The 13,994-nt window shown below is 37.0% G+C and overlaps 1 protein-coding gene across 1 annotated transcript in view; it reads right to left on the minus strand.

Annotated features, from left to right (window-relative positions):
* LOC107669526 (regulatory-associated protein of mTOR-like) overlaps positions 1-13,994 on the minus strand; it is a 183,514-nt gene that overhangs the window by 108,782 nt on the left and 60,738 nt on the right. The window contains exons 3-6 of the mRNA XM_016461796.1: positions 9,161-9,261; positions 7,810-7,954; positions 3,651-3,726; positions 1,365-1,466 (exon numbers count right to left, since the gene is read on the minus strand). Coding sequence (XP_016317282.1) covers positions 1,365-1,466; positions 3,651-3,726; positions 7,810-7,954; positions 9,161-9,261 — 424 coding nt within the window. The remainder of the gene's footprint in view (positions 1-1,364; positions 1,467-3,650; positions 3,727-7,809; positions 7,955-9,160; positions 9,262-13,994) is intronic.

Genomic DNA, 13,994 nt, shown 5'->3' on the forward strand with positions numbered 1-13,994 from the left:
TAACCCAGATGGTTTGTGAGAGAATGTGTGAGTGTCTGTGTGTTAAGGCACCTGTTTAAACCAAGGATGATAACTATAAAGTTTTAATAATCATTCTAATTCTATGAGAATAGTCCACACCACAGCAAGAAATAGCACAGAAGAACAGTACTGATGGAATTACTTTTAGAAGCCTTTTTTTTCCAGCTGATGAGCAATTAAAACATTAAATCAGAATCCATGCGGCGTAAAGCGGCTCAACCATTAAAAACAGCAGAAGACATAACTGCGTCTTGTGATTATAATGAACAGAATGTTATTGTTTGCTGATGTAGGCGCTAATATAGTAAATCGTCAGTTACTGTTCTTGGTGTGAACAGGCCTTTATACTATAACCCTGAGTCTCATGAGGTTGACACCAGCCCAAGAGAGAAGAATCATGGGACATGTAGTTCTGTTTGGGGGTGTCAATGGAATTTAGGGTAGTTGCAGTGTGACTGCAGCACCAGGGAGCTGGACCACAAAACCCTGCAGTCAGTCACTTGTACACACTTTTTGTGTATTTTGTACCCATTCACACATCCCTTAGTAGTGCTGTCTCTGCAGTCAATATCTCTCTTTCTCTATGCCTCAGAGTTTTATTTGCTTTTATTGCTCTCAGAGGAGTGAACCTCACATCCTGCTGAATAAGCCCAAACAGGAGACACTGTAATATAAAACACATTGTACACAAACACAAGCAACGCAAAGCATGGCTGTACTAAACTAAGCATTTTAAGTGTTAAATCAATGATTTATTAGAATTAAAGACAATTTCATTTAATGTAGTGATAGGCTCAATTTCTCATCAATGTTCACATTCAGTTTTGTGGATGCATTTAGATTATCCTTTGCAGTAGAACAGCCACATGGAGACGTACCAAACTGTTACTTACCTTACAGTTTTACTCCAAGCACAACAACAAATTCGAGAAACAAGAAAAATTTCTCCCTTACAGTCAAATCAACTTTAAAATTGCAACTATTCTGAAAAATAATTAATACTGTATTGTATGCTATATTTGTATGTTGCATTTAGCCTGCCATTTATTACAACAAAAACTCTGATGAAAAAGTTCATCAAAGATATTTTTGCAAATTTGAATATTGTGCCATATTTTCGTCATTGAATATTGGATTAAATGTATTCATAATCAATATTTCTCTCAACTCATCTGCTATTTTTGGACAAATGTTTTGACTTGTTGCACTCTGGGGCTGTCTCCTCTGTAAAGCAAAAATATAATGCTGTCTTAGAATTTAGCAGAATGATGTTGCTTCCAATCTTTTGGAAACCACTTCATGTCAGCAGTGTGCCTACGATCACTAAAATGCTTTCTAGGTACCTGCAGGACGATGGGCAGCTGCTCCGGTGGGTTTCTGTTCTCCAAGCCCATTGTCAGCCACACCTGAAAGGCTGTCAGCTGCTCAGCAAAGAATGGACTATGCTGTGGATATAAAACAAATTGTGAGAGACAGAAAAGTAAACACACACACAAATGCAGTGAGCACTGATACTCACAGGGTTTAAGTGGAAGAGTGCTTTAAATCAGACAAAAACTGTGTACATAAGTGATCATTTAACAGTGCTACATTTCTCAGGACCTATATTTTGCAATTCTTCAAACTCTGGTGTATTAAGGTCATGAACGAGAATTGGTAATCGGATAAAATTACAATTTAAAACATAAATGAACCACAATAAATGCATATTTAGTATTAAAAAAAGACCCTCAGGCCTCTGGCTTGTTCTGAGAGGACAACAGAGGAATGACTTTTCACAAAAGCGACGGTTTAAAGTTCAAACACCTTGATGTTTTTTTTTTTTTTACACAAACATGTAGCTTTTCACTTCACAAGATGTTAATTGATCGACTGGAGTAGTGGGGATTACTGAGATGCTTTTATCAGCTGTTTGAACTCTTATTCTGACGGCACCCATTCACTGCAGAGGATCCATTGTTGAGAAAGTAATGTAATGCTAAATTTCTCCACATTTATTCAGATGAAGAAACAAACTCATCTACATCATAGATGGCCTGAGGATAAGTAATTTTTTTGGGTAATATTTCTTTAACTTATTCAATGTACAGTTTCTGGAATATTAGCATACTGTATCATAGCATAGTATGTGTGATTAATCAAAGGGGTGTCTGCCACTAACCATTTAATTCACAGTGGCTTTGAAGAGTGTGTGTAATTTGGCCCAGTTCTCAACAAGTTGTGTCACCACACACTTTCAGGGTGCTTTCACACTGGCAGTTTAGTTTGAAATAGGGGTATGTTACACATGAAAAATTGGTAATGTGAAAGCTGTCATGCGGACCCAGGGGTACAGCTGGGTATCCAACCAAAGTCTACCTGTAAGAGGTGGTCTGAGTTTGGTTGTGCCGGAACTGTGATGCGATTCACATGAAGAACATCATTAGTACAGCAAAACACATGCAAGAAAGACAGCGTTGATGATTTACCCAGGATACGTGCAAGCGTGAGCATGCAGTGTAATCCTGCATGGTGAGCGCAATCAGAGCAGCAAAATGAATGGCTCGCAATTAGATGTCAGAAAGCCACGTTCATGCGATGCAAATACAGTTAGATGGAAGTGTCCTTGCATCAAGCTGCGTATAATCACACCAAATTAAATGTAAAAAATTGACCCATGTTGTGTGTTCTGTCATGCACAGTGCGCGTTTGTAATAACATAAGAAGAAAGCAAATAAGTGTGAAATCAGACCAATGTTAAAGGGGGCACTAGGAACAATCACACTCTGATTTGTATCACAACAAATCTGCTCAGTGTGAAAGCCTTTTAAGTAAGAAACATCAAGACATTAGCGGCTCTCTAATTCTCATCTCTCATCTTTCTTTTCTCTTGCACACAGATACACACACAATTATAAGCATATAAGAATCACTGAATCCCAAAAGTAACAATAAAGACAGGGGTGAATGTGAGACATATTATTTGTTCAGTCCCAGCACGATTACATAACTGAATTTCAGACTTTCAAACACTCTTTTAATAGAACAGCAATATGAGCGTTTGTGTGTTAGCAGAAACAGCATCTGTTGCACTAAAGACAAATCATATCAGGTTGAGAAATCAAGGTCACTGCAACCATTACACAAGACAGACACTGATTCACAAATGTCTGAAAGTCACAAGAGTCAGTCCATTAGATAACATTTTACAACAGTCAAAAGTTCAGCAATTAGCACATGTGTCTGTGGCACTTTTAGACATGGTGTTCATGAGGGAAACACAGGTTTGAAAGCCCCCCCAATATTCAGTATCTTTTGCTTTGGTTGTGTTAACAATGTTGTATTTTGATTTATCATATTTCTTAAAAACTCAGAAAAACAAACCAGACACCAAAAAGTTGTGATATTAACAGAAAACTGAACAACATTTAGAACACGAGACCAGATCAAATTAAATAACTACTGAGGGCAAATATACAAATCACTTTGAGTATGATTAGGGATTCTACAACTGAACTGAAATCATAAGTGCGACTGCAGTGCTAATTTGAGGCAAAAGAATAAAAGCTATAGAAGACCCTGAATAACTGATCATGAAATAGTCTCTCTCTGTCTGATCTTCACACAGAGGCAGTATCAGTCATGCTCACCCTGAAAGCTGCGCCCTCCTCGATGATGGTGGGAAGCTGGGAGAGGCAGATGTCCACCGCAAGGTCCCACGCTTGCCTGCGCGCGCACACACACACACACACACACAACGATGCCACATTAGTCAATCCCACGCTCATGTTTCTTGCTGTGAGTTTCTTGGTTCTGACCAAATAAAAATATGCACTGGCACTTTCTTTTGAGCACATTCATTATTAAGGAATGGAGAACCCTGTAAATTTACTTGTTTGAAATCTTTGAGACATATTATTTCTCTCCTTCACCCAACAATGAGAATTCTTTCATTATTTGCTCACTCTCACTTCATATCTTTCATTTTCAAAACACAAATATTTTTAATAAAACCTGAAAGATTTCTGTCCCTCCATTGCAATCCAATATGCAAAAAAAACATGACAAAAATGTTTAATTTAGGCTTATATTCACAGATAAACTGATATATCATATATCAAACACAGAACACATCAAATGTGGTAAACAGAAGCTCATATGTGGTTTCTTGACGCTCGAGAACAAATGAGGTTTGATCACGATTGTCCCACTAGCACATTTGAGCTTCCACAAGAAGCAATAAGATTTGTTTTTGTGCATCAAGCTGTGCATCAAGATGTACTGTAGATTTTTTTTTATATCGAAATGGTACTAAAGTTATTTAAGTAGCAGTTAAGTACACATTACTAAGTACACATATTTAGCACTGTTTTTTCCTGCTGCCTGTGACCCAAGAACAGACCTACAAGTTGAAAAGCACTGCTATAGAGTATCTGCATGTAATCTTCACTGCACTTGTCAAAGGCTGCATGTAAAGTTATGTTACATTACATGAGAACTAATTATCTGTTGACACTTCACCTACAGCAGCAGTGCTGAACTTTCAGAGCTCCATCAAACACTGTGGTTTAACACTTCTTTTTCAAAGTATTTTCTTCTGCCGCATAGGCTGAGAGAATTACTTTGATCACTGAACCCGCAACACTTTGGCTATATTTAATTCATGATATTACATAACACATAAAACGTGTTGTCCATTCAAAAGCTACAACTACAGCTATAGCTCTAATATGATTTGCCAGTCCCTATCAGCAGGATGTCTCCGAGTTGAATGTAAATATACAAACATTTTATGGTAGAAAATCCCAATATCATTAGGCCAGCTGCCGTAGTGGATCATGACAACAGGCAACAGCACAAGGCATTCCTCCCAGCTCTAATATCCTCACTCCACTGGTCCATCCTGTCTTGCCGGTTTTGCCAATTGATCTGCTTTTCCCTCCCATTAAAAAAATCTAACCTTTTCTGAGCAGAGATATTTTCCTTCCCTATGCTGGCTGCCCCATCCCACTTTTGCTTCTACAGTACTGTGTCTCCTACATGGTGAGGGATGAATGAATGGATGAATGCTAAGTATAGATCAAGTTAATCAAATCAGTAAAATCACAAAATGAATACAATCAAACTACCTGCTTTGTTTGCTGAATTGTAAAATCACCTGGATTTGAACCTAGGAGTCTTGTTTTTCAGCCACATAATCATATAACAATAATGATTATTCATTTTATTTATGGTGTAATGACATTCATAAAAACTATACATATAATAAACAGGACTGTAATGTTTAATTGTTTAATTTAGCAATATAGTAGTTAATATATTGCTTAATTTAATAAAATAAATGACATAATATGCTGCTAATTCTAAATATAGCCATAATAATAAATATGGAAGTATTTTAAAACATTTAAATTAGTTTTAGATTAAGTACAAATTCGATGTATGGTAAAACCGTGCATACATCAAAGGGTTAATTTGTACATTAGTTCTATAATCATTTTAGATTGTGAACAGTTGTTTTTTTGGGACAGTTGCTGTCACCTTCGGTGCACACTGCAATGATTATTTCACAAAGACCATTGATATTCTTTCTGTCTGTTTCCTGTATTGTTTCTTTCCCTTACTCCCCACCCTGCTTCATCATGTCTCCTCCTAATAGCGGAAGGCACCATCCTTCCTCTCTAATGTTCCCGTAACTCTTTCTTTCCTTTACCAAATGTTCCCTCTATTTCCGCCTCTCTCCATTTCTCATCTCCTGTTTCAGAAGATCAGAAGACTCAAGGAACTTTCTGCACAGTGTAACTAAAGAGCTCTGATGCTCCATTATGAAAGTGAAATCTATTTCTCTCTTGCTAATGGTATGTTATGAGATTCAAGCATCAACTAGCTGTGGAGAACAAAGTCTGTATTCCATCATACACTGCTGAGGATTACACAGTGCAGGTTTAGCCAACAGCATGATACTGATGATGGAAAACATGGGGAGAGAGAGGGGGAATGAAAATTCATAACATAGTTCATTTAAAATGCAGAGGGAAAGACCTATGAGTAAAATACCAGTGTAAATAAATAAGTAGTGCCATTCACTGTAGGAATAAAAAAGCTCCCTCTTCTCCATGGAATGTTGTTTAAAGTCTGGCATGCCGATTTTGGTTTTAAGAGAAATATAATAAAACAGAATATTACTGAGAGTTTGCCACGATACCAAAATATCAATACTCAATACCAATACAATACTCGATACTCAAAGACTTTGCCACAGCAAAATCTAATGTGCTGCTGAATACACAACCTTATGTAAAAATATAATAAAAAATTATATTGATATTTATTATTTAAACATTAAGAAAAAAATATTAACATGTTTACATATTATTTTAACATATTAACAAAAACATCACTTTATACAGTGGTGGCCAAAATTATTAGAATACTAGTATTTTCACCAGCTAAAAATGGGTTTAAGTCAGTTATTTCTATCTTTTGCCGTAGTGTGTCAGTAGGAAATATCAGTTTACATTTCCAAACATTCATTTTGCCTGTAATTGTAATAATCCAGTGAAATTTTTTTTGCACAACAGCCAGTGCTCAACACAGAGATGATCTCATCATCATCCAGTCTGTCTGGAATGACATGAAGAAACAGAACAAACTGAGACAGACTAATAATGTTGGGTTCGAGTCCACCCAAGTAGAGTCAGAGTTGAGTCCGAGTCTTTGACCAATCGAGTCCGAGACAAGTCCGAGTCCAAAACGGGCCGAGTTGGACTCAAGTCCGAGTCCCAAACAGCCGAGTCCGAGTCGAGTCCGAGTCCAACGAAACTCTATTATTTATTAGTAACATGAATAGGAGGTATCATGTCTCTGGACCGGAGCAGAGTGTGTGTGCGGTGCGGTGGTTAGCGTGACACAGCGCGAAACCAGACTTATTTTTTTCCTCAATGGAAAGCATATTTACACTGTTTGAATCGTTCCCTGTCCCCTATATAGTGCACTACGTGCCATTCACTGTACAGAAAATACTAATTCTGTGGACAAGTGACCGATTTCAGCCGCGGCTTCAGCGTCTATTTTATAGTGTAGGGGGCGGGCGCTTCGGATTCTAGAGAGCATTTGATTGGACAGAAAGTTTGATGAGAAGCTGAAGTACGATGTGACGTCAAAAAAATCGTTGACTGAGTTTGGCGGAAGTGACGAACTGCAAGCTTTGAATGCTTATATCTTCTAAATGCGAATTTTGTCACTGTTTTGGAGCACACTTCCTTATAGATAACCTTAAGACTAACATATTGATACTAACACCCAAAAAACTTTAATTTTGATTTCATGGGGACTTTAAAAGCACATGCAAATACTGAATATCACTTTGTGATAATGCATCGAGTCAGTGATATTTCCGTCAACTGTCCCTGGACTCGGTTGGACTCTGACATATTTTCAGAGTTCGAAAGGCTCAAGTCTGAGTCAAGTCCGAGTAAAAATGCATCCGAGTCCGTGACAAGTCCGAGTCCTTTAAAAAAACTGTACTCGAGTCCGAGTACTCCAACTCTACTGACTAAATCCAGAAGAACTGTGGCAACGTCTCCAAGATGCTTCAAGAATTTTCCAAAAATCCAATGCATTTAAAACCATATACAAATACGGATTTCTTGTCTTTTTTACTGTTTAGCCTAAGAACAACTAAGCATATGAGTTAGACACAACAAAAAATGGTCCTGTCTGAACAAATGTTGCACATACAGTGTTAGGGAAAATATTGTAGATACTGCGTGTGTGTGTGTGTGTGTGCGTTCACATTCATACACTTACCACATAGCGTGCATGTATGTGGGTGGCAACCTGGGGCTGCTGACTGGTGTACAGTTATATGACCTCATTATTCTCTCAGCCAATAAGAAATTTCGAAATAGACTGGCCACCAAAAGATCTTGACGAAACAATTTCTGAAAGAGATCTACAAAGATTGAGAGTGAGAAAGTATATATAAAAAAAATCTTTATATATTAGAAAGGAATGACATGTGATAGCAGGTAACTTGATTAAAATTTCTAAATTCTCTTGTTTGAAATGCTCAGTCTTAATGAGACCCTACAATTATGATGTGTGTGAACGACAGATTAAACCCTGGGGATTTTCATAATGCAGATTTCTCTCTGATGTACAATTAATTAATTAAAGGATGTGAGAGGTCAGGATATACCCGCAGAATCACATCTGGTTCCTCCTCAGGACAGAGACAAGAGTAAAAACTTCAAAGCTGGTGTTGTGCGATGCTTGAGTTCGGGAATTTAGATAAATATCTTGTGTTTTAATGAAGACCACTGTAAAAACTGCCAGTAAAGCATTTACAAAGCTTGTGAATGCACAAATTAAACATAATTATATTTCTTTATACAACAGTTAGTGTTAGTCCTCTAATCTGATTAAAAATAGCAACATTCAGTATAAGAGCACTGGGATGCTTTGACTCACTTCACTTGCCTGTGTTTACTGCTGCCAGAGTAGCTCTGGGGTATGCAACAGTTGATCCTGCCTGATCCTGATCCTTTTGGAACTATTTTGGTATTTTCTATTAAGAACTAAGGCAACACTATTCACTATTAATTGGTTGCTTATTAGCATGCATATTGGCTGTTAACTAGTACTTATGGAACATATATAAATGCATGACCATATTTCTATATCCCCTAACCTTAGTTAACAGTAAATATGTGTTCCCTAATATAAAGTGTTAAAAGAAGTAAAAACCAATTTAGAAAATTAATTTGCCAAACTGTGTCTGTGGCTGGACGATAAACTGAATATTAGTAATACTATAGCAATCATGTCTTTTCATGGGGTCAAAATATAAGGGTTTTTTTTAGAGAGCAAATGCAAAAAATAAATAAACAAATCAAAAATATAAAAAAGAAAATAAAAAAATATATAATATAATAATATATAAAACGTCTCTGACAGTTTCTGTTATTTTGTGGAAAAAAAGCAAAGCAAAGACAACAGGCAAATCGGAGTTCAAACTGAGCCAAAATAATTTAATAGATGTTGAATGATCAAAATGAATTTGTCACTCTTTTGGGAGCCCTGAAAGGTCTGTGCAGTTGACTGACACAAAACTAAATCTTCAGAGATTGCAAATATCTGGATTTTAATCAGGACAAACCTCTCGGCAGGACGTTCCATGCAATTGTGTCAGTGATAGCTGTGAAAATCCAGTTCAGCTCCCCTAATGGTGTCCTTCTGTCATTCAGCCTGCCCGGGATCCTGAGAAAAATGAATATGTACATACATGAAACCCATGAATCTTAAGAAAAATAATTTTGGTGCTCATTAGAAAGAGAGACTAACTATATAATGCAAAGTATAACTGATAACCTTTTTAACACAGACACTGTTATTAACTAAACTGAATCAAAATTGAACTAAATTCAGCTGAATAATGACAGCATTGTCATTTGTAGAGCTGCTTTAAAGCTGAAATTGAATTTATTTTATAAGTTATACATTTTAATTTTACTAATTAAAAACGTTAACACCATTACTTCCCTTTGTTATTACTCTGAAGCTGCTTTGAAAGAATATGTATTGAATAAAGTGGTATATAAATAAAAGTAACTCGTCTTGAAAGGAGGTAATGGCATAATATTGGTCCATGTGACAGGACTGTATCTATGTTGATATGCCAGTAATCAAAAATTTTAAATGTATTTTGCTATGAAGCCCTACATTAAAGGTGGACTAAGGTGTGATGGTGCATACTAACAGAGCTGCACAAGATTCAGCTTCCCAAAATGCTGTTGCTAACTAAGCAACCATGACATCCCTTCTACTGTAATTACTAATGGGACATCCCTCCTGTCCTGGTTTAGAATAAGAATGTGCATGCGTGCTGTGACCAGAGACATCTCAAACAGTGGAAGTGTTTTCATAAGAGATAAATAAATTAATGAGTGATGGAGAATTAGAGAGAGAGAGAGAGAGAGAGAGAGAGAGAGACCAACATTATTTAACATTTACATCAATGAAAATATTAGAATCAGTAATTGAGCCCATTGCCTTTTATGGCAGTGAGGTGTGGGGTCCACTGACAAATCCAAATAAAGATTTCACCAAATGGGAAAAACATCCAATTGAGACCCTGCATGCAGAACTAAAAATATATTACATGTGCACACACAACAAATAATGCATGCAGGGCAGAATTAGGCAAATATCCTCTAATCATAAAGATACAAAAAAGGGCAATTAAATTCTGGAAACATCTGCAACTCAGCGACCCCCAATCATATCATTATAAAGCCCTGCAATACCAAGAGATGTGCAAAGAAAGCAACCCCCTCCCTCAGCTGATCCAGAGCTTTAGTCCTGATGCTTCACTAACATCTACTGATGCTCTGAATCACAACAACACTAACAACATCAGAATCAATCAGATTACTGCACAAATGAAACAGAATTACATCACTCACTGGCAAACACAAACACAACAACAGATTAAAATACAATGCTATTTGGCCCTAAAGAGAGAGTACAGTATGGCAGAGTATCTGTACACAGTGTCAGATAAGAAACTGAGAAGCACGTTGACCAGATACAGACTCAGCGGACACAAGCTGATGATAGAGACGGGCAGACACAGAAAAACATGGCTGCCACCGGAGCAGAGACTGTGTTCACACTGTGATCTGAATCAGATGGAAACAGAACTGCACTTCCTAACAGAATGCCCCAAATACACAGATATACGGACAGTGTTCTATGATAAAGTACAGCAGATCCATCAGACATTTAAAACTCTTTCAGACCAGGAGAAAGTGCCGTATCTGTTAGGAGAACAGAAGAACTGCTGTGTGTTTGCTGCTCAATATGTGTCTGCCTGTCACCATAGAAGATAGATACTCTTTCACCTAGATATCATAATATAGACTCTGTCTGTTGCCCCGAACAAGCAAACCGCAAAAATGTTCAAACCCATTTAAGGGCAATAATTTCATTAAAAAAAAACAGATATAATACATATAAATAAATGCTAAAGCTTGGCTTAATGAATATTAGATCCCTTTCTACTAAAACACTTTTTGTAAATTATATATATATATATATATATATATATCAGTCCCTCCAGGATTTTGCGGGACTTTTTTCTGATTTTTGTGGCCTAAATTGACTGATTTTGCTGCGGCTTTTCTCAAAATTTGCGGTGATATTTGCGGCATTTCTTATTGTTTTGCAGTGAAAATATACCACAGATAACATTCTTCTAACATTATGACTTTTCTGACTTCGAGAACCATTGTAGGGCTCCAGACTAACATTTGAGGACACCAGCACCAGTGCCCTTAAATTCTACAGAAGATGGCACCAGCACCTGACAGTAAAGCACTCACCCTAATCGCACATGTACATCTCGGAGATGTCTATTTGATGTCTGCATTTACAGTGTTTGCTCATCTGCAATACATCTCTAAGACGTTTACTGTCAGTAAAATAGACACGTGTTAAATAGACATTTATTAGAATGCATGTAAAACTGCTTCTGAGATGTTTATCAGATTACACAGCAGATGTTTCCCAGATCTTTAGCAGACGTCTTACAGATGTACTTGTGCTGTCTGGGGTAGTTGAGATGCAGATAAAATTAACTTTTATTACTGTCATTCATAATGTCTAAATATAATATAATAAATAGAAACAAATATATATTAGGGAGTGGAAATGGCTAATAAGCCTGTAAGTAGCCTACTTCTCTGCAGCCATCTACACTGAAAAAAGTTTTTCAAGCAGTACTTCATCCAATTAATAATTTGTCTTTCAATTAAATTTACCATTATTTGTTTTATTTTACAAGTAATATTTTTTAGTTCAAAATATTGATAAATATAAATATTTTTCATTAAGAGCTCAACTAAGACATATTTGTTTTGACGAATGTAAATTATCACGGTTAGATTAACTCATATTATTAAGTTTATATCATGACCACGCCTCCTCACACTGGTGCTGCGAGTCAGTTAACGACACCATTTTGTCACTGTGTGATTGTGTGTGAATTCAACGAGCTGTGGATGAGAAGGTGGAAACTTTAGTTTTAGATAAGTTAGGTGTATGGACGTTATTTTCCGCCATTTACCTTTTTTTTCGCTCTTTTCCTCGAGAGACTGTTTGTGATCGGCGAAATTTGTTGTTTGTCTAAACGACGGGACATTTCTCATTCGTTAGCTAGCTAGTTTTCTCACGCGCCTGCAGCGGACAAAACCGTGCTTGAACCCCGGACCAACGAGTTTGACTGAGATTGTTTTCGTCTTTTTCTTTTTCACTCGATGTTGTTTATGAGGAGTATAAATTAAATTCACTCATACAGCAGCCGTGATTGCAGCGGAGGAGAGACGATGGTGGTGCTAATATGGTGAGTGCAATAATTTAACGACCACGTTTAATAGACATGGCTGTTGTTTGAAAGAGTCATTTTAAGTTAATTAGCGGTATAAATACAAAAATGGATGAATATACTTCTGTTCTATCTAGGTTCAGAGCTCTCTTAACAACTATCTTGTTTTGGAAGGAAGAAGAAATGGAAGAGATGCTTTGAAAGTGTAAGTATGGCCCTCATAACTGTGAAAAGAGAGCACAGCTAACGTTATATAAACATTATCCCCCGGATTCACAGGCCAGTCTCAGACTAAAATGCACTTAAATCACATGCCCTTATAAAGACTGTAACTTTAATGTTTGCTCTTCACAGAAAAGTTGTCAATGACAAGCCTGACATCACCCAGATGGTATGTCAAAGACCAGCTCTTTTTACAGTTAACCAGGTACGTATAAGTGCATTCATCCCATGTTGTATTTGCCATAATTATAAGATTCCAACTTGGAAAAAGAATTAATGTCCTTGTAGAACTCATAATTACCATCTGTAATCTGGGAATTTTATGAGAGCTTCTACTTGTACCACATGACCATACCTGACTGCTGCAGATTAATTTAGGCATGATAGTGTTGCCATAGAAACGCACAGTTCCCGGTCCAAGGACATGAACAGCTCTAAGTAGAACATGGTGTGAACGCAGCATATGATCTTGAGTATTTGACAACAGCATTATCTAACTGACTTGATGTCTTTATCGATCTGTTTCTTCCTCTTTGTTGTTTGTCTAAACGACGGGACATTTCTCATTCGTTAGCTAGCTAGTTTTCTCACGCGCCTGCAGCGGACAAAACCGTGCTTGAACCCCGGACCAACGAGTTTGACTGAGATTGTTTTCGTCTTTTTCTTTTTCACTCGATGTTGTTTATGAGGAGTATAAATTAAATTCACTCATACAGCAGCCGTGATTGCAGCGGAGGAGAGACGATGGTGGTGCTAATATGGTGAGTGCAATAATTTAACGACCACGTTTAATAGACATGGCTGTTGTTTGAAAGAGTAAGTTTAAATTAATTAACGGTATAAATACAAAAATGGATGAAAATACTACTGTTCTATCTAGGTTCAGAGCCCTCTTAACGACTATCTTAGTTTTCGAAGGAAGAAGAAATGGAAGAGATGCTTTGAAAGTGTAAGTATGGCCCTCATAACTGTGAAAAGAGAGCACAGCTAACGTTATATAAACATTATCCCCCGGATTCACAGGCCAGTCTCAGACTAAAATGCATGTTCAAGCGGTCTTAACTGAAAATATATTGTACTGACACCTCTTAAAATATGTCAGTGCCATTGTCGTGTCTCAAGATGCACACCAGTAAAGTTCTTAAGGCATTTTTTAAAGTTATTTAAATAACCTAATTTAACCAAGGCCTAGTCCTGGCTTAAAGGGGTCATATGATGCATTTTTAAAGATCATTATTTTGTGTATTTGGTGTAACAGAATATGTTGACATGCTTTAATGGGAGCAAATTAAGTATCGCTGCTCGCAAATCAAATTGTTGCAGCGTGTTTCAGAACATCTGAAATCCACATCTAAGATAAGTGAATGCTGTTTTAATCCATATCGCT

The sequence above is a fragment of the Sinocyclocheilus anshuiensis genome, unplaced genomic scaffold (assembly GCF_001515605.1).
Source record: "Sinocyclocheilus anshuiensis isolate Anshui unplaced genomic scaffold, SAMN03320099.WGS_v1.1 scaffold612, whole genome shotgun sequence".
NCBI lineage: Eukaryota > Metazoa > Chordata > Actinopteri > Cypriniformes > Cyprinidae > Sinocyclocheilus > Sinocyclocheilus anshuiensis.